General features: G+C 37.6%; 1 protein-coding gene across 4 annotated transcripts in view; it reads right to left on the reverse strand.

The window, feature by feature from the left end:
* Nucleotides 1–19,808, reverse strand: part of MSH3 (mutS homolog 3) — a 202,069-nt gene that overhangs the window by 25,157 nt on the left and 157,104 nt on the right. For all 4 annotated transcript variants that reach the window (XM_023729462.1, XM_023729461.1, XM_023729463.1 and 1 more), the window contains exon 20: nt 9,625–9,782. In XM_023729462.1, the coding sequence (XP_023585230.1) occupies nt 9,625–9,782 (158 nt within the window). The remainder of the gene's footprint in view (nt 1–9,624; nt 9,783–19,808) is intronic.

The raw sequence follows: 19,808 nt of genomic DNA on the forward strand, positions 1-19,808 counted from the left end.
AAACAATGTTCACTGGAATGGTCTACAAAGCACCTGCAGGTTATGAAGGACACGGGTGTTTTCCTACCAAAGAAACCCTCCATGTGCTGACTGGGTGAAATCATTCTCTAACACAAGTAGTCCACTCTTTGGGGAAAGTCCCGAGAATTTGAAAGGAAAATAATTAATGGAGCAAATGCTCTTTCTCAATCTTAATTACATCTGTGAACAACATAAATAAGTCTATCAAAAGACAGATAAGATTAATCAGCCAACAGATCATCAAAGGAAAAATAAAATTGATCAGTTATGGAGGGAAACTCACACATCCTTGATCACTGAACAAACATTACAACCTCAGAACATCTCTGACACTCAGTTCTTCTTTTTATAAAATATCAGGAGTTAAACTTGAAACAAGGGTTCCTAACTCTGGACATGCCTCAGAGTCACCTGGCAATGCTCTTAAAAATAGAGCTCAAGGGCCCCCTTTATCACGTCTACTAACACAGCATCTACAAGGCAAGGCCTGGGATCTGTATTCAAAACCAAACCAAATCGAACACTCAGGTATTGAATTCATACAACCACTTCCAATCAAAACAATGAAATGAGATCTCTTGTTTTTGCTAGACACAGCTGTAACAACAAAAAAAACCCATTGTCATAGAGTCGGTTCCAACTCACAGCGACCCTACAGGGCAGAGCAGAACTGCCCTATAAGGTCTCCAAGGCTGCAATCTTTACAGAAGCAGACTGCCACGTCTTTCTCTCGTGGAGCAGCTGGTGGGTTTGAACCCCCGACCTTTTGGTTAGCAACCAAGTGCTTAACCACTGCACCATCAGGGTGCTGTAGGAGCTAAACATACCACAGAGACATTTATAACGTAACACTTCTGATGCCAACAAAATCATAACAACCTACTCATTTAGCAAAATGCCACTTACCATGTGGTTTTTAATGCTGGTATTTACTACCAATTAGAAGATGCATACTTGATTCAAGATGCTTTCTTTCTGTCCATGAGAAATATATTTTATTATAGAGTACAAATACTCCACAGCGGGTGCTCAATAAATCTTTGCTGAATTAAATTGAACTAAATTGGGCAAACAAATCAGTTATCCACGTGGTCAAAAACAAACATTTAAAATAATTTAAGCACTTAGATGCTTATTACCTTCTAATTCTATTTCAAAATGAACACACTGGTGCTGTTCTGAGTATTCAGCATTCCCTGAAGCTGGGTGCCATAAGACGGAGTTTCCATGGGTAGCATGGCATGAAATTTATTAACTGGGGACCACTTAATGTAAATAACTCTGTCTACCAACATTTAATTGACATAAGTAGAAAAAATTATTCTGAAAGAAGAGACCAATTGTTTTGCTTTTTTTAAGCTATTTTCTAACCAGACTTAATAATTCATTGCTTTTCTAAAACTTAATTACTGAGTCTAAAAGGCTGAACGAGATTTAGGTTTGCATTTGTCAGGGCAATAAAGAACAGATCTTATCTCAGTGATGTACTCAAAGAAGTTAATTAATGATCCTTGGAAATACATGTCTAGAAATGCTTCATCAATGCTTCATCGATGAGTACATATATCACAATACACTGATATATCATTTACAGCCAAATTTACATGTTTGCCAAAACACTACTTAAAAATAAATAAATCTGCTTCTTATCCAGGAAAAGGTTCACGTGAGGTTCTGACATTCAGAAGCAAATTCCTAAAGCCTCTTGTCTATTTACAGCTTTGCACCAATCTATTCTTCCTAGACTACAGTCCCTGGCACATAGTAGGCACTCGGTGAATATTTGTGGAACGTGTGTTCTAAATGTTCTATTGATAATATAAAAATAAACAGTTTAAAGATACAGTTTAAAGTTAAATATTATGCAAATATCTCATTCTGTTAGTTTTTTTTTTCATAGAGTACAAAAAAGGATTTGAAAGTGATTTGGAATAATAACAGTTATAATAGAAGAATTAAAATGACTACAATACTAAGATTTACAAGCAATATAGTAACAATTCTCAAACTTGAGGTGGTAAATTTAGCAAGAGCTTTTAAAATGCTGATTCTGGGGTCTCACACTGGAGATTCCAGTCCAATAGGTGTGTGATACAGCTTAGGAAGTAGCTTTTTTTTCTTTTTCAATAATATTGTGTTTTCAGTGAAGGTTTACACAGTAGTTTAGGTTCACATTCAATAATTTCTATACAAGCTGTTCAGTGAAATTGGTTACATTCTTCACAAAGCATGAACATTCTCATTATGTCCATTCTGGTTGTTCGGTTTCCATTAATCTAGTTTCCTTGCCCCCTTACATTCTCATCTTTGTTTTAAAGTAATTGCTGACCATTTGGCCTCATATAGGTAATTTTTTAAAAGCGCACAGTACTTATGGGTGATACTCATTATTTTGTAAGTCAATCTGTTATTTAGCTGCAAGGTGACCTCAGGGGTTAGTTTTCATTCAATGTTTGAAGAGTATCTCAGGGCTATAGTCTTGGAGAGTCCTCCAGTCTCAGCCAGTCCAGTAAGTCTGGCTTTTTTTTTAAGGAATTTGAGGTTCTGTTCCACATTTCTCTCCCATTCTATCAGAGTCCATTTATTGTGGCCCTGATTAGAACGGTCGGTAACGGTAGTCGGACATCATCTAGCTCTTCTGGTCTCAGGGTAGATGAGGCAATAGTTCCTGTAGGCTACTTGTCTTGTAGAGGGAGTAGCATTTTTAATAACATCCCCATGATTCTGATGCAACTGTTAAGATTCACTCTTGAGAAATCAAGCTTCATTTGGACTTTTATGAAGTCCAAATCTCCCCTTAGCACAGAGGAAGTACAATGAATGTTGCCAGAGACAGACTAATTTCCATGCCACAGGAGCTTTAACCTCATGCTCATCACCTCTGTATCAATGATAAGTTATTCTGCCTATAAAAAAAAAAAACAAACCTGCTGCCGTCAAGTTGATGCCAACTCACAGTGACCCAGGGGGCACAGTAGTTAAGAGCTATGGCTGCTAACCAAAAGGTCAGTAGTTCGAATCCACCAGCGGCTCTGGGAAACCCTATGGGGCATTTCTACTCTGTCCAGTAGGGTCACTATGAGTCGGAACTGACTCGACAGCAGTGGGATTATTCTGTCTATACCCAGACTTAAATGTTTTCCCAATAAGACTAAATCTTACATAAAAATTTGATGACTTATTGAGTTTTGTGGGAAAACCTAGTTAAGCTACTATGTCCTCTTTTAGATGGTATTTTAAGTCCAAGGGATTTTTCAGCCAGATTCCAGGAATCTAGACTAAGAAACATTTTAATACATTGTTTAATTTCTATTTATATTAAAAATTCTACTTTCAGTCTTTCAACATAATTTACCACACACTTACTATGTACCAGGCATGGGGGATACAAAGGTGTGCAGAACAGGCCCAACTTCTGTCTTAGTAGAGCTTGTGGTCCAAGAAAAACATAAACATTTGTTTCCTGAACTCTAATCAAATGGAGCCCCTAAAAACGCATCTGTGTGATATTACCCAATACATACATCTATGTGGTCTTATTAAAAATTGTCCAGCAGAATAAAAAAGTTTTTAAAAGTTGTCCTCTTAAGTAATGTATTTGATATCAGACATTGAAAACCCTATGAAGCACAGTTCTAATCTGACACACAAGAGGTCACCATGAGTTGGAAATGACTCAACAGCAACGGGTTGGTTACCTTTGGGGAAACATTTGAGCCAGATTTGTGGCTTATCCACAACATTATGGGATACATATTTTAAGCCTCATTCCTAGCTCCATTTTAAGCCCTCATCATCTTTATTTATGCTATCTTACTTGAATATTCTGTATGTAAACTGCCTCAATTCCTTTCTGAAAAATGGCAGCAGGATAAATATGAATGAATGAATGAATGAGCAAATAAATACACACACACATACATACTTCTCTAGTATTTCATGATCTCACTGAATTGTAATGATTTGTTTCTTCATCTCACTTACTAGAGTTGAACTCCTTGAGGGCACGTAAAGTGTTTTATTTAGCTTTGTATCCCTAACACGTAGCATAAAACCTGGCAACTATATGGGTTTAATAAAAGATGCTTTTAGCAGAATAGAGTTTTGATCTCATTATTGGGGCATTGCTAAGGTTTCCTAATACCACTACAGCTTCTATGACATAGAAATGTAATGGCCATCTTATCTTATTATCATGTATCATCCTTGGTGTGCCACAGTTAACATTACTTCTCAAATCTGATCTTCCTCCTGAATTTCTCAATGTTACTAATAAGCACCAGTGTTCTATTTTCTCGGTCGCCTAGGCTCAATGTCTTAAATCTTTGTCTCTAGTTCTTCATCTATTTTTCTTCACCCATTCTAGTTGCCAAGGCCTGTCAATTCTAACCCTACATCTCTCCTCTGTCCCGTCTCCTTCCACCAGTCTAATTAAGATGCTCAGGATCTCCTCTCAGAACCACCGCATTACATCTCCCTTCAAAGAGTCTGTCTTTCACAGTGCTGCCAGATTAATCTTCCGGAGACCTAAATTGTAGCTCTGATCATATCACTTCTCTACTCACAAATCTTCAAGGACTCCCCACTGCCTATGTTTACACCTGCCTGATCCTGGGACCCCTGGTAGTGCAGTGGTTAAGAGCTATGGCTGCTAACCAAAACGTTGGCAGTTCGAATCCACTAGCCACTCCTTGGAAACCCTATGGGGCAGTTCTACTCTGTTCTATAGGGTCGTTATGAGTTGGAATCGACTCGACAGCAACAGGTTTGATTTGGTTTTTTGCTTGATCTTGACTTAAGGGTCAATTCAATTCAATTACCCTGCTCCTGAGTGTCTGTATATATGAACAAAGCAAAGCTGCAGATAACGGGAGGGAGAACAGAGATGTACAAAATATGAAACTCATCTTTTTGTAATGGACACTACAATACTAGAGAGTAGATATGTACATAAAAATTGATAAAACTAAAAGTTGTAAGAGCTGTAAAAGAGAAAAATAAATGTATTATGGAAGCACAGAGATGAGATAAATTTTGGCTGGGGAAATCAAGGATGGCTTCATGAAGGAGGCAACATCTGAGCTAGCTCTTGAACAATAGGTGGAATTTAAAAAACAAGTGGAGGGGCATTTCTGGCACAGAAAATGGTCTAAACTGAAAAGACAAGTGTGAAAGCGCAGTCTTCCACTCTGTAACCAGTCGTTTGTCCTGTAATTTCCCAATTCAGGTTTTGCTGACAGTACCCCAGGGTGTTGTTTGTATCCCCATGTCCTTTTTGCCTTGTAAACTGGTAGATAAATTTAGAGGTTTGAACAGATTCAGGTTTCATTTTTTGGCCAGAAGACTTCACAGGTTGTCCCATAAACTTCTATTTAATGTCTGGTTGTCTCTCTTGGTGACATGAGCAGCCATTTATGATTATTGCCTATGTCTAGTTTTATATCGGGGGTTGCAAAATAGCGATCTTCTAATTGTATCATTCCTTCTGTGTTTATTAGCTGGAACACTTCTGTAAAGAGAAACTTCCCCTCAGCAACTATTTGGAAAGGCTAGATAGTTGCTTGATTTTTTTTTCCCGTTACTTTTCAGTTTTCATCCACCAAACTGGCTAATGATTTTTTTGTTTTAAAGATCATTAAGAATGCATTCTACCATCTTCCAAAGATAGTCAATGCATTTTTTGTTTAGTTTTTTACAATAATTATAAATTCATGGGTATAACATATTCCACTGGATATCCCACTTAAACATATTCAAGTCTACCATTCAAAAAACAAAACCAAACAAAAACTAAAAATCCCTCATTAGATGTCTCTCCTTCTCTTCCCAATCTTCCCTCATGGCACCTGTGCTAGCACCATTTGCGAGTAACTTCTCACTCACTCCTTAACCCCCATTAGCTGACTCTACCACTCCACCAAAACAGTCTTGCTAAGGTCACTAGTGACATCTATTTTGCTAAGACTAAAGGTGACCTTTCATCTCACTGAACTTTTCAGTACTGTTGACCACTTTCTTACTTCTTAAAGAACTGTTTCCTCTTGCTTCTATGACACTGAAATGTGCTGATTTCTCTCCTACCTCTCTGGTTACTCCTCCTCTGTTGGTTTTTCATGCTTATCTTCTTACTCAGCTATGAAAGGCTGGCAAGTTCTAAGGCTCAGTATTGAAACATTACTTTACTATACTCTTGTCCAAGATAACCATATCCACACCTGGGACTTCAATGACTGCTTATACAAAGATGACTCAAAACAAAGTTACATCTTTACCTTGATCTCTCCCTCTGAATTCTAAACTTTATATCCAACTACCTATGTGGCAGCTCCCCTTGAATGTAATTAAGTAAGTCTCTTAGCTGTATGAAAATAAAGTTAGAATCTATGGAAAACAAAAATCACCCTCTTCCAGTGAATGCCAACATTCATAGTCATTTCTGACAACTCCATTTACCTCAGCTACCATCTACCCCCAAGTCCTGTTGATTTTATTTCCTGAATATCATTCAAATATGACTCCTTTCCATTTAAACCAGTACTACAAACCTACTCCAAAGTACTGATATCTCTTGCCAAGACTACTTCAAGAGCCTACAGATTGGGCAAACCAAATCTAAGCCCTAGTTGTATGACAGTTAAGCGCTTGGCTGCTACCGAGGAGTTGGCAGTTGTGTTGTGGTAACACCAGAACCTGTTTTGATTCCTTAGGGATTAAAATCACCATCAGCACAAAGTTAACTCCTATGAGGTGGAGGCCAGACATACCACTACTCTCCAAATTCTTCACCATTTCTGACACCAGCTGTCCTTCCCATGGCTCTCTACTTCTCTGCTGGGTTCAATAATTCATTGCAATGGCAGCCCTATTCTGTCACATGGGGTTGCTATGAGTCGAAATCAGCTTGACAACACCTAACAACAACAATCTACTCTGTCTTTCTCCAAACATTCTCGACACTGCAGCCAATGCAGACACATGATCATGTCAAGTCCCGCTTAAAACCCTTCAATAGTTTCCCATGAATCTTAAGATAAACTGCTAACATGGCCTATGCTCTAGGTAACTTGCTCCTACCTATTCTCCAGCTTCATCTAGAATCCTGCTTCCCCAGTGGGCTACCCTCAGTTCCTCATCTCACTATGGTTCTTTTCGCTAAAGGATCTCTGAACATGCTGCTCCCTCTGTCTGAAATGTTCTTCCTTCCTTCTTTGACCAGTTAACTCATTTTCACACAGGAGCAGCTCAAGAGTCACTTTCTAAAGGAAGCCTTCTCCTGATTTTCCTGACCAGATCATATCCCCATATCACAAGCTATCACAGAATCTTGTGCATATCCCTTGTAGAATTGTCACAGTTGCAATTTTACATTTCTCTGCATGATCATTTGGTTAATACTGATCTTCATGAGAACAGGAACTGTGCCTGCTTTGTATTCCCAGTAGCTGTCATATGTTAAATGCTCGATTAATATATGTTACGTGAATGAATAAATGAAAAGAAATGGATAAATACCTGACTTTCTTGAAATTAGTATGGTTCATCCTTTTCCAGAAGCCTTAGACTTGCACTCATTATAAGTACTTTATATAAAGGGCATAGAACAAGGTTTATACATTGATAAAATAATGTTATTATTACTAATATTGTAAATATGTTACCAGAAAGGTTAGCTGCTATTATTAATTATTGCTATTATTATTACTGAATTCATTCCTTGTGGCAGAAACTGTTTTTTGATTACCTCTGAATCTATTCCCAACTACCTTGTCCCTTGCCTAACTCCATTATACTAGCTGGACAAAACTAAATTCTTACTTTCTGTTTCCCCTGCAAATATGACTGGCCTGCAAGTATAGACACAGTTTTGACCACTGAGATATAAATAGTTTTCTGGGAAGCTTCTAAAAAGCTATAGATTTCTTAAAAAAAAAAAAAAAGGGAAAGCTGTAGCAGTTACTTTCCCCATTTTCCTCATGTAATATGAATGTGATGGCCGGAGCTGCAGCAACCATCTTGCAACAGTGAGGGAAAGACCAACGACATTGTAGTGCCACTAAAACATCAGAACCGGCTGTCTATCTCAAGACTTCCTGTTGCAAGAGAAATATCAACCCTTGCTTTATTTTCCATTACCCTATTTTTACACAACACACGCATTATGTGTTTTTTTGCCAACTGTGCAACCCCCTCGTGTGTTATTTTCCTGCATGCATTATGTGCATTATACACATGGAAGCGATATTTACGTGGCTGTGTTATTTGTGAAAAAATATGGTATTTGTATCTAAAAACATTCCTAACTGATACTCTGCTCGATAACAAGAGTCTCTTCTAAAGAAATCACTTTACATTGCCCAAGATGGTTTTTGTGCTTTCTTGTTTGTTTCTTTTCCTCTATCTTTTCTTTATTAAATGTCTTTTTCACTCTCCCTAATTATTTAACCAAAATAAAGTACCTAGTATATTTACCTTACAAAATAGAAAATTAATTATAATTTTTTTAATTAAGGAAAGATGCTTTAAATTTCTAACATTCTTATAGTCTTATAAATATATGGAGATCAGTATAACGTTTATTTGGTGATAGAGCATCAAGTAGATTTCAGGTTGCTTTATTTTGTTCACTCTCAGATGAAAAACCAAGCTTTAGAAGTAAAGTATTTTAATGTCTACCAACATACATCAGTATTAGCATGTGATACATTCTGATGTGATTCTAGAGTCAAATATTATATAACTATGAAGCTGGATAATGTGTCAGACACTATACACACATAGCTTGACTACAAATATAGGCTATATTTCCTTTTAAAAAATGCACATTCAAGAGATATAAGTAATACATCAAAAAAACAACCAAAAAAACCCCATTGCCATCGAGTTAATTTCGACTCATAGAAACCCTATAGGACAGAGTAGAACCGCCCTATAGGGTTTCCGAGGGGCGCCTGGTGGATTTGAACTGCCGACCTTTAGGTTAGCAGCCGTAGCTCTTAACCACTTCACCACCAGGGTTTCCAAGTAATACATTAAGAACTGATAAATCCGAAGGCTTCAAATAGATTAAACTATGAATTCCAGTTAGTGAGACCAGGATATTTCACCCATAATCCTAATATTGCATAAATATAGGTTTATATATTGAGACTCAGAACCTAGAGTGTTACATGTTATGCTCTTAGAGCTAAAAAACAAAAAAAGCTGAATTAAATTCGTTTGTGCCAGTCCCTTTTTCAGGCTGGTCTCAGTTCCTTACCTACAAAGTAGGGAGGGAGGACTAGTTTTCAGACTCTGCTCTGCACAGCCTAGCAGCCAAGCCTCCAAGCCTTCCTCCACCCTGATTCAGGCAAAGCAGCTCTGCTTTTATCTCTTTAAATACTGATCTTCCACACAAGGTTTTGTTTAAAGTAAGAACTCAGTAACTCAATTAACTATTTGAAAACAACTGAACAAGATGATCATCAGGTCTCTTATAGCATTAATATCCACGATGAAATGATTTAAGCTTCTATGCTTCAAATATTTTAGAGTATATCTGTTCATCTAAATATATACATTGGAATAATTCTCAGAGAAATATTCAAATGGAACTAATGTTTTTACCTTGTGAAAATGCCATCCACAATCCCAATTGTTGCTTCCTCTGCAGGAACATAGGAGCCAATCTGAGCCATGATAGTAATCAATGCAACTTGTTTTATGTAGGAGCTCTTTCCACCCATGTTTGGTCCAGTAATTATCATTACTCTCTCTGAGTCTCCCTGGAAAATTAAACAGCAATTTCACATACTGTACCACGGGGGCCTTTATGTAATATCTACAATTTATTCCACAAATGAGAATGCATTAGGCAAAAGATCACCTCGTGGCATATTTAAATATGCCACCAATAAGTATCACAAAGGAAAAGAGGCTCTCTTTGTCTTATATCTGAAAACTGCTATTGCAGAAAAGTGAATTAATTCTTAGCAGCACACAGCTGTTCTGGATTAAAAAATGAAATAACAATCACCAGACTGAGTCCAGTACAGCTAGATGGTGTCTGGCTACCACCACTGACTGCTCTGACAGGGATCACAACAGAGGGGCCTGGACAGAGCTGGAGAAGGATGTAGAACAAAATTCTAACACACACAAAAAGACCAGACTTACTAGCTTGACAGAGACTGGAGAAACCCTGAGACTATGGCCCCTGGACACCCTTTTAGCTCCGTGGTGAAGTCACTCCCGAGGTTCACCATTCAGCCGGGGATTAGACAGTCCCATAAAACAAAACGGGACAAATGAAACACAGCAGTCCAGGGACAAGGACTAGAAGGCAGGAGGGGAGAGGAAAGCTGGTGATAGGCAACCTAAGGTCGAGAAAGGACAGCGCTGACATGTCGTAGGGTGGTTAACCATAGTCACAGAGCAATACGTGTACTGTTTACTAAGAAACTATTTGTTCTGTAAACCTTCACCTAAAGTACAAAAAAAAAAAAAAAGAATTATCTATGTGAGATCAATTGACAACAGCAACTCAATAAGTTTGATGAGAAGCCTAGGGGACAGTGTGTTGAACATAACGGTGATGGAATAATTTGGAAAAGGATAGTGAGAATAGCAGCACAACTGGAAGAATGTAATCAATGCCACTGAATTGTACATGTAGAAATTTTTGAAATGGTGTATCTTTGGCTATGTATATTCCCCCCCCCCCAAAAAAAAAGGTCCTCCAAGGTTGAGAAGGGAGCGTGTTGACATGTCATGGAGTTGTTAACCAATGTCATAAACAATGTATGTACTGACTGTTTAATGAGAAACTATTTGTTCTGTAAACCTTTATCTAAAGTACCATTAAAAAAAAAAAAAGAAATAACAAGAAGTAACCAGTAGTGGATAACTATTAGAGCTTTCTCATTAAATATTCATTAATTTGCCTGTGTGTGTATGTGTTTACTATTGCTTACATTTAAAGTCTATCAATTTCCACTGTCTATTTTAACAACTGTTGTTATTAGGTGATGCTGAGTCAACTTCAACTCATAGCAACCCCACGTGACAGAGTAGAACTATTCCATAGGGTTTTTTAGGTTGTAATTTTTACAGAAGCAGATCACCAGGTCTTTCTCCCATGGAGTCACTAGATGAGTTTAAACCATCAACTTTTTGGTTAGCAGCTGAGCACTTAACCATTGTGCCACCAGGACTCCTTAGCAAGTACTATATATCTGATTATCCAAGGCCCTGTTCTGGGCTGGTAGCACATGAATTTTTTTAATTATAGATGGATGACTACTGAAAGAGATTTATAATATCAAATTCTAGATAACAGTTTTATTACCATTTAATTATTCTCTGACATTTCACCAGAACATGGGAATGAGGCAGAAAAGTTGAAGCTTTTACAATTCTTGTGACAACTGTGTATTGATCAGTTATAGTACTTGCCATTGATACATCCCTTCTAAGGTAAACCGTCTAACTGCAGCCTCTTGCAGAGGTGTTACCCAAGGCATCCCTGTTCTGTGTTATCTAAACCCATTATCCTTGGCAATACCTGCCTGGCCAAGAGTAGCCAATCTATAACTGACCAATAGTCTCTGAGTTGGCCTAGCATAAAAAGCTCTTCTCAAACTAGACCAATCAAATAACCTCCTGGGAGTTCAAACTGAGAATCAGAGAGAGGTTCAATCAGTTGGTAATGGAGCAAAAGTTGAAAAGAAAGCCAGAATGGGGCCACAAAGCACTGGAGATCATGAGTAAGATGTTATAAGGAAACAAAAAAGTATGAAGAAACGTTATATAGAGAAGGGGGTAAAAAGGGTAGTAAGTAGAGAAGAGTAAGAAAAGATAGACAAGAGCCCAGAGGAGAGTTGAGAAACTTCACACAAATACTGGGATATCAGAGTATAGAGCTGTAAAGTCTTACTACTGAGGGGATACAAAGTGTTCCGTCTCTAAAGCTTTTCCATATCCTAATCAATCCTACATTACGTTATTACCAGTCTCCCTAAAGCCCAGTTGGGTTGTTGCTGTTGTTGTTAGGTGCCGTCGAGTCAGTTCTGACTCATAGTGACCCTATGTACAACAGAATAAAACACTGCTTGGTCCTACCCCATCCTCACAATCATTATTATGCTTGAGCCCACTGTTGCTGCCACTGTGTCAATCCATCTCATTGAGGGTCTTCCTCTTTTTTGCTGACCCTCTACTTTACCAAGCATGATGTCCTTCTTCAGGGACTGGTCCCTCCTGATAACATGTCCAAAGTATGTGAGATGTAGTCTCATCATCCTTGCTTCTAAGGAGCATTCTGGTTGTACTTCTTCCAAAACAGATTTGTTTGTTCTTTTGGCAGTTCATGGTATATTCAATATTCTCTGTGAACACCACAATTCAAAGGCGTCAATTCTTCTTTGGTCTTTCTTATTCATTGTCCAGCTTTAGCATGCATATGAGGCGACCAAAAATACCATCGCTTGGCTCAGGCGCACCCTGGTCTTCAAAGTGACTTCATTGCTCTTCAACACTTTAAAGAGGTCTTTTGGAGCAGATCTGCCCAATGCAATGCATCTTCTGATTTCTTGACTGCTGTTTCCATGGGTGTTGATGGTGAATCCAAGTAAGATGAAGTCCTTGACAACTTCAATCTTTTCTTCATTTATCATGATGTTGCTTACTGGTACAGTTGTAAGGATTTTTGTTTTCTTTATGTTCAGGTGTAATGCATACTAAAGGCTGTGGTCTTTGATCTTCATCAGTATGTGCTTCAAGTCCTCTTCACTTTCTGCAAGCAAGATTGTATCATCTGCATAAAGAAGGTTGTTGATGAGTCTTCCTCCAATCCTGATACCCCGTTCTTCATACAGTCCAGCTTATTGGATTATTTACTCAGTATACAGATTGAATAGGTATAGTTAAAGGATACAACCCTAATGTGCATACCTTTCCTAACTTTAAACCATGCAGTATCCCTTTGTTCTGTTTAAAACAACTATTTCTTGATCTATGTATAGGTTCCTCGTGAGCACAATTAAGTGTTCTGGAATTCCCATTCTTTGCAATGCTATCCATAATTTGTTATGATCCACACAGACGAATGCCTTTGCATGTCAATAAAGCACAGGTAAACATCTTTCTGGTATTCTCTGCTTTTAGCCAGGATCCATAGGACATCAGCAGTGATATCCCTGGTTCCATGTTCTCTTCTGAATCCAGCTTGAAATTCCAGCAGTTCCCTGTCGATATAGTGCTGCAGCCACTTTTGAATGATCTTCAGCAAAATTTTACTTACGTGTGATATTAGTGATATTGTTCGATAATTGTTCGATCAATTTCAGACTGCGGAAGTTGGTAAAAATCTTCAGTTTCTTCATCTCTGGCCTTAGTGGTTGGTGTGTAAATTTGAATAATAGTCATATTAACTGGTTGTCCTTGTAGGTGTATGTATATTATCTTACCACTGACAGTGTTGTACTTCAGGATAGATCCCTGAAATGTTCTTTTCGACAATGAATGGAATGCCTTTCCTCCTTAATTTGTCATTCCTGGCAGCTATGTTAGGGGCTTTGTTTTCCTCTGTGATTATTATCTCTTATGGTTACACGAGACTTTATAATGAGCCTAATGAATCTCCATTACTCAAAGGAACTTGAGGGAATCTGTGTTTCTTGAAACACAAAGAGGCTAACACAGTAATAGCAGGAAAAGAAGTTTATTACAAGGAGAATGATGAAACTAATGATTAAAACAAAATGAAATCTCCTACAGAGATTTAAAAAAATAATAAAAAGTTTATTATAAACAACCAAATATTTGGCATAACCAAATATTTTGAAAATTTAAATAAAATAAGCAAATTCCTTAAAGTGGCAAAAATGACATAAAAATAAATATCTGAAAAATCCTATATCTATTAAAGAAATTAAATTTGTAATTAAAAACGTTCCTACAAGAAAAACTCCAAGCTCAGATAACTTCTCTGTTCTACACTTGCAAATATTTAAAAAAGAAATAGCACCAATCTTACAAAAACTCTTGCAGTGAATAGAACAAGAGGCAATTCTTCCCAAATAATTTCAGGAGACCAACATAACCTTGATACCAAAACGTGACAAGAACATTACAAGAAAGAAAAATTACAGACCCATAAGCATACATCCGAAACTCTTTAACAAATATTGACAAATCAATCCAAGGATACACGAGCCATTGAGGACTTTTGAGGAATACTTGTATTGGTTTAATATTCAAAAGCCAAACAGTGTAGTTCACCACATTAACAGAATAAAGAAATGAAATCATACAGTAACCTCAAATGACTCAGAGAAAACATGATAAAATTCAATATTCATCCTTGAAAAAATAAATAAAAATGCAGGAAAAGGAAATAAAAGATACTGAAGATAAAATAATGAAAATGTCATAATCATATTCCAAGAAAGTCTAATGAAATATACAAAAAGTTATTACAATCAGTAAAGGAATTTAGCAAGATCTCTGGCTACAAGTTCAATATTCAAAACCAAACTCATTACCATCAAGTCAATTAGGACTCATAGCAATATTCAAAAGTCAACCTTATTTCTGTAAGTAACTAGAAAATAAAAACTTTAAATAATTCAATTTACCATAGAATAAAAAAAGTCAAACACTTAGGAATAAATATAACACAGAAAGCTACAAAATATGACTGAAAGAAATTAAACAGGACTTAATCAAATGAGAGAATGTAACACGTTCATGAATATTTACATTAACCTACAATATTGCAACACTACAATTAAAGTAAACTAGTGTGATTTAGGTCTGCAGTTCGAATCCACCAGGCGCTCCTTGGAAACTCTACAGGGCAGCTCTACTCTGTCCTGTAGGGTCGCTATGAGTCGGAATCGACTTGACGGCAACGGGTTTTTTTGGGTTTAGTGTGATTATGGCACAAGGGCATACAACTAGACAGTGGAACAGAATTGAGTCCAGAAACAGGATGTCATGTATACAATCACTTGCTTTATGACAAAGGTGACACTGCAGTGCAGTGAAGAAAAGATGGTCTTTTTAATCACTGGTGCTGGGTCAATAGGATATCCCCTTGGAAACTCTATGAGGCAGTTCTACTCTGTCCTATAGGGTGGCTATGAGTCGCAATTGACTCGAAGACAATGGGTTTACAGGAAAAAAAGAAATCTAGTTATGATATTTCAACAATGTTTATGTAGCTGGGAAATAGGTCTCTCCCTGACACTACACACCAATAAATGATGAATGACTGACAAAATGACCCTAAGAAAACTTCGTTAACCAGATAAAGGGCATCAGTCAAGACAGGATGCCCACTATTACTGCTTTTACTCAATATTGTCCTGGAGGTCCCAGGCAGGTCAATATGATAAAATAATAAAAAGCTTAAGGATTAGAAAGGATAGAACAAAACCGTCATTTCACACAGATCACATTACGGTGTACAAAATAAACCCCTCAGAGAATCCCTGCACAAAGTACAGTAAAACCTGCGAAAGTTGGAACCTGTGTATGGCGGAAACCTGTCAGAGAAGGAAAACTCAAATATTTTCCACAAAACGAGTGACAGAAAAGTGGTAAGACTGCACTTTTTCAAAGGTGGAAAACGTGTGAGACCCAGGAAAACAAGGCAGTCCTGTAGCGATCTGGTTATCACAGGTCTCACTGTATTATAATTAATGAAAGAGTTTAGCAAGGTGGCTAGATTTAAGATAAAGATGCAAAATCAACTGCATCTTTATTTAAGAACAAATAACAGAAAAACGTAATTGTAAAATAGGCATGACCTACAATAGCAAGAAAGGGTACTTAGTGATAAATGTAAGAAAATATGTAAAAAAAAAATTTATGGAGAAATTTTTAAAACTTTATTGAGAGGGCATTAAAGGAAATCTAAATAAAGGTATATTACATTTGATGGAAAAAAATTGGGAACAGCTATAAGATGATGATTAAACAACATGATGAACATAATAAAGGTCACTGAATTAAACATGTGAAGACTGTTGAAATGGCAAATGTTTTATTACATATATATTTACCACAATTAGAAACAAGTATATCACATTCATGGAGGGATATATTCATATGTCATATCAGTATCATAAAGCTGTCAACTTCTCAACAAATTGATCTATAAGGTAAATGCAATTCTAATAAAAATCTCAATGGGCTTTTTTTTTTGTTGTTTAAAAAACATTGAATAAGTTGATTCTAAAATTAAATGGAGGAGCAAAAGCCAAAGAAGAGTCAAGAATTCTATTAGAAGAATAAGACTGTGTGATTTTGGCTTAGGAACAGAAAAAATGACCAGTGAAAAAAACAGGGTCCATGAAAATATGGAAACTTAATATGTGACAGGGATAATTATGCAGATTGATGAGGAAAGGACAGATTATTGGAAAAATGGTGCAGGACATCTGATTATCGATATAGAAAGATGTGAGACTGGAATCCTACACCATATCATATAGAAAAATAAATTCTGGGCAGATTGATTAAAGATCTATATCTAAAAAGTAAAATTTTAAAATGTTTAAAAAATTAGAGGTGGATATATCTATGACATGGAGGATAGAGAATAATTTATTAAATAAGGCACAAAAAGCACCCACCCACAAAAGGAAAGACTGATACATCTGACTTCATTAAAATAAGACTTTTTGGTTATCAAAGATATCATATTGAAAGTAAGCAAAAAAAAATTACTCTAAGATCTCCTTTAAATGTTAGATATTTTGTCATTTAAAAGTTTGGTGGCTCAAGTGGCTAAGTGCTGGACTACTAACCAAAAGGTTGGAGGTTGAAACCCACCCAGAGTCACCACGGAAATAAAGCCTGGCAATCTACTGCTGAAAGGTCACAGCCTTGAAAACTCTATGGATTGCAGTTCTATTCTGCACACATAGGTCACCACGAGTCAGAATTGACTCAACAGCAACTAACAACAATATGATAGTAGTTTAATATACTTAATGTGTAGATCTCAAATTTTCTAGTAAATAAATTTTAATGTCTATCTCCAGTGTTCAATTGTGTGCTTTATGGGAAATTTAGATGCCTAGAAAGCCGAAGATAACATTAAAAGGACTTAAGAGTACAGAGAGGTGTATTTCCACCGTCCCTTCTAAAATGGTCTGCCTGACTACCATGCTTGTTTCCTGACCCAAACATCAGCTTCCAACTGCTCTTGGCTGTTCTGATCTGAGGTTAGGCAGCAATGCTACAACTTTAAGAGCCACGGACACCACTGAAGGAGGCAACAGAAATCCAGGACACGGAAATCAGTGCTTGGCTTTTGGCTCCTATTAAAATATGAAACATAATGAAAACTGTTGGACTGAAAAACAAACTCTGAATAAAAACTACACTCTGTGGAGACGATGGGTGTGGTTCTTTTAGCACAAGGCATCGGAAAACAAGTATTACTAAGTAAATTATTCTGTCTTCACTCCAGTGACGATGTTCAAAAAGATCCCTATGGTTGAAGGCTAACCAAAAACCTAGGGCTGCCTAACCATATATACAACAGGGCCCCAGACAGGAAGCCAAGTCACTAACAACAGAGTAAAAAATATACACACAAATAACTTTAAATAGTACAAGGAGTAAAAAATCTCAAACTGAAAGATGCATAACCTGAAGTGGCCTTTACCATCAAGGGCAAGTAAATTACCTTTCTCCCAGATTCAGTGCCGCTGGGGGAATGTAAACTGCAATAGCCCTTAAAACAAAAAACCAAACCCACTACATATCCAGCTTTTACAATATTGATTGGAATTCTTTAAATTCTTCAAATTATTTCAGTGAACAAAACATGACTGTAATTGTGAATGTGACCTGGGCTAGCATTTGGCTGGTATGTACCTGTACAGCCAAACTGGTTGTTAAATTTTGAAATACCAATTAAACAGCTGTGGCCCAGAGCCAAGTAAATGCACCCTTGCCATCCTGGACCCCTAAAACGTCCTTCTAGATAAGAGCTGCCACATAAAATATAGGACACACAGTAAAATTTGAATGTCAGGTAAACAACAATTTTTTTAGTATTTTAAGTATGTCCCAAATATTGCATGGGATATATTTACAGCAAAAAATTATTCGCTGTCCACCTGACACTCAAGTTTAACTGTGTCTTGTATTTTTGTTTGCTAAATCTGGCAAACCCTATTCTAGACCTTCTTACAACTTAGTAATTTAAGGGTTAATGTCTGAAATGGCAAAGTCTCCTGGATCCTGCCTCAGAGCTACAGCTTGAGTTCTGACTGACTGATGTCTGTGACAGTCATTCCACCAAAAGTCCCAACTTCTGGGAAGTGCCACTGGTCCTCTTGCGATATTGGAAGACCAGCCCATGTCCCATGTTTGCCTCCTTCTTAGACCCAGGTAGTCTCAGGTGGGCACCCCAAGTGTCTTCTCTGGTACCTTCCAGCCCACCCATTGCAGCCGCCAAGTGCTCCTATTCCCACACAGCCCCCTTGCCAGAGTGGACCTGGATACCCCTAGTGGTGGGGTTGGCGGGCTGGAGAGCACATTTCTGGTGCCCATCACGTCCCCAAAGCTGTAGCAGCCTGTTCCTCCTTCCCAGAGTTTCCTTCTGCAGAAATTATAGCTCCAAACGACTTGGGCTTTGAGAGAGCTGGGAAAGCCTGGGCGAACAAGTGGGTGGGAAGTAACAGGAACCAGCACCAGCTGAGCCTTCCTGGACAGGAGGGAGGCTGGGAGAAGAACAGGCTATACCTGAGAGAAGGATGGGTACACCTGGGAGACAGGTGTCCTTCCCACCTCTATTTAAAAACTCATGGAAAACCTGCCTGCCATAGCTACTAACATCATCTTTTTTATGTTTTTTTTTTTTTTTTTTTTTTAAATGAAAATGACCACTACCACTTATATAGGAGTCTCTGGTGGTGCAAACAGGCACTCGGCCAGTAACCAAAAGGTTGGCAGTTTGAACCCACCCAACAGCTCCCTGGGGGAAAGATCTAGCAATCTACTTTTGTAAAGACTACCAAAAAAAACCAAACTTGTTGCCATCAAGTTGATTCCAACTCATAGTGACCCTACAGGACACAGCAGAACTGCTCCACAGGGTTTCCAAGGAGTGACTGGAGGATTTGAACTATCAACCTTCTGATTAGCAGCCAAGTTCTTAACCACTGTGCCAGCCTAGAAAATCCTATGAAGGAAGTTCTACTCTTTAACACATGGGGTTGCTATGACTTGAAAATCAACTTGATGGCACTTAACAACAACAAAACCAGTTATATAGTTTGCTCTGTGCCAGACACCATTCTAAAGACATATTCATCATCATCATCGTTTTGCAGATAAGGAAACTATGACATGGATTATTTAAAACTTAACTGAGAGAGAAGAGCCCATACTCTTAACCAATATGATCTGCTGAACCCTGCTTGCCTGAAAGATTTGACTTGATCTAAGTAAACATGGTATCCAATGATTTTAAGAGAAACTATTTACTCACTGAGACACCAAGCCCCTTAATGACTGAAAGGAAAAAACTCAAATTATTGATAGTTATCTCTGGATATGGAATTATTTATTTTCTCTATAGTTTTCAATACTTTTCCAAATTTTCTACCATGAGCACTTTAGCAATTTCACTTCTAAGAATCAATCTTAGGCAAAACTGCACAACACGTCGGGGGGTGGGGGGGAAATACTAAATAGGCAATAGATAAGTGGTATCTTTCGTGAAGGGTGAGACAGTGCACAATACTGGAGAAACCAGCACAACTTGTACAAGGAAAGGTCATGGAAGC

Source organism: Trichechus manatus, unplaced genomic scaffold (assembly GCF_000243295.1).
Source record: "Trichechus manatus latirostris isolate Lorelei unplaced genomic scaffold, TriManLat1.0 scaffold00029, whole genome shotgun sequence".
In the NCBI taxonomy this organism is placed as follows: domain Eukaryota; kingdom Metazoa; phylum Chordata; class Mammalia; order Sirenia; family Trichechidae; genus Trichechus; species Trichechus manatus.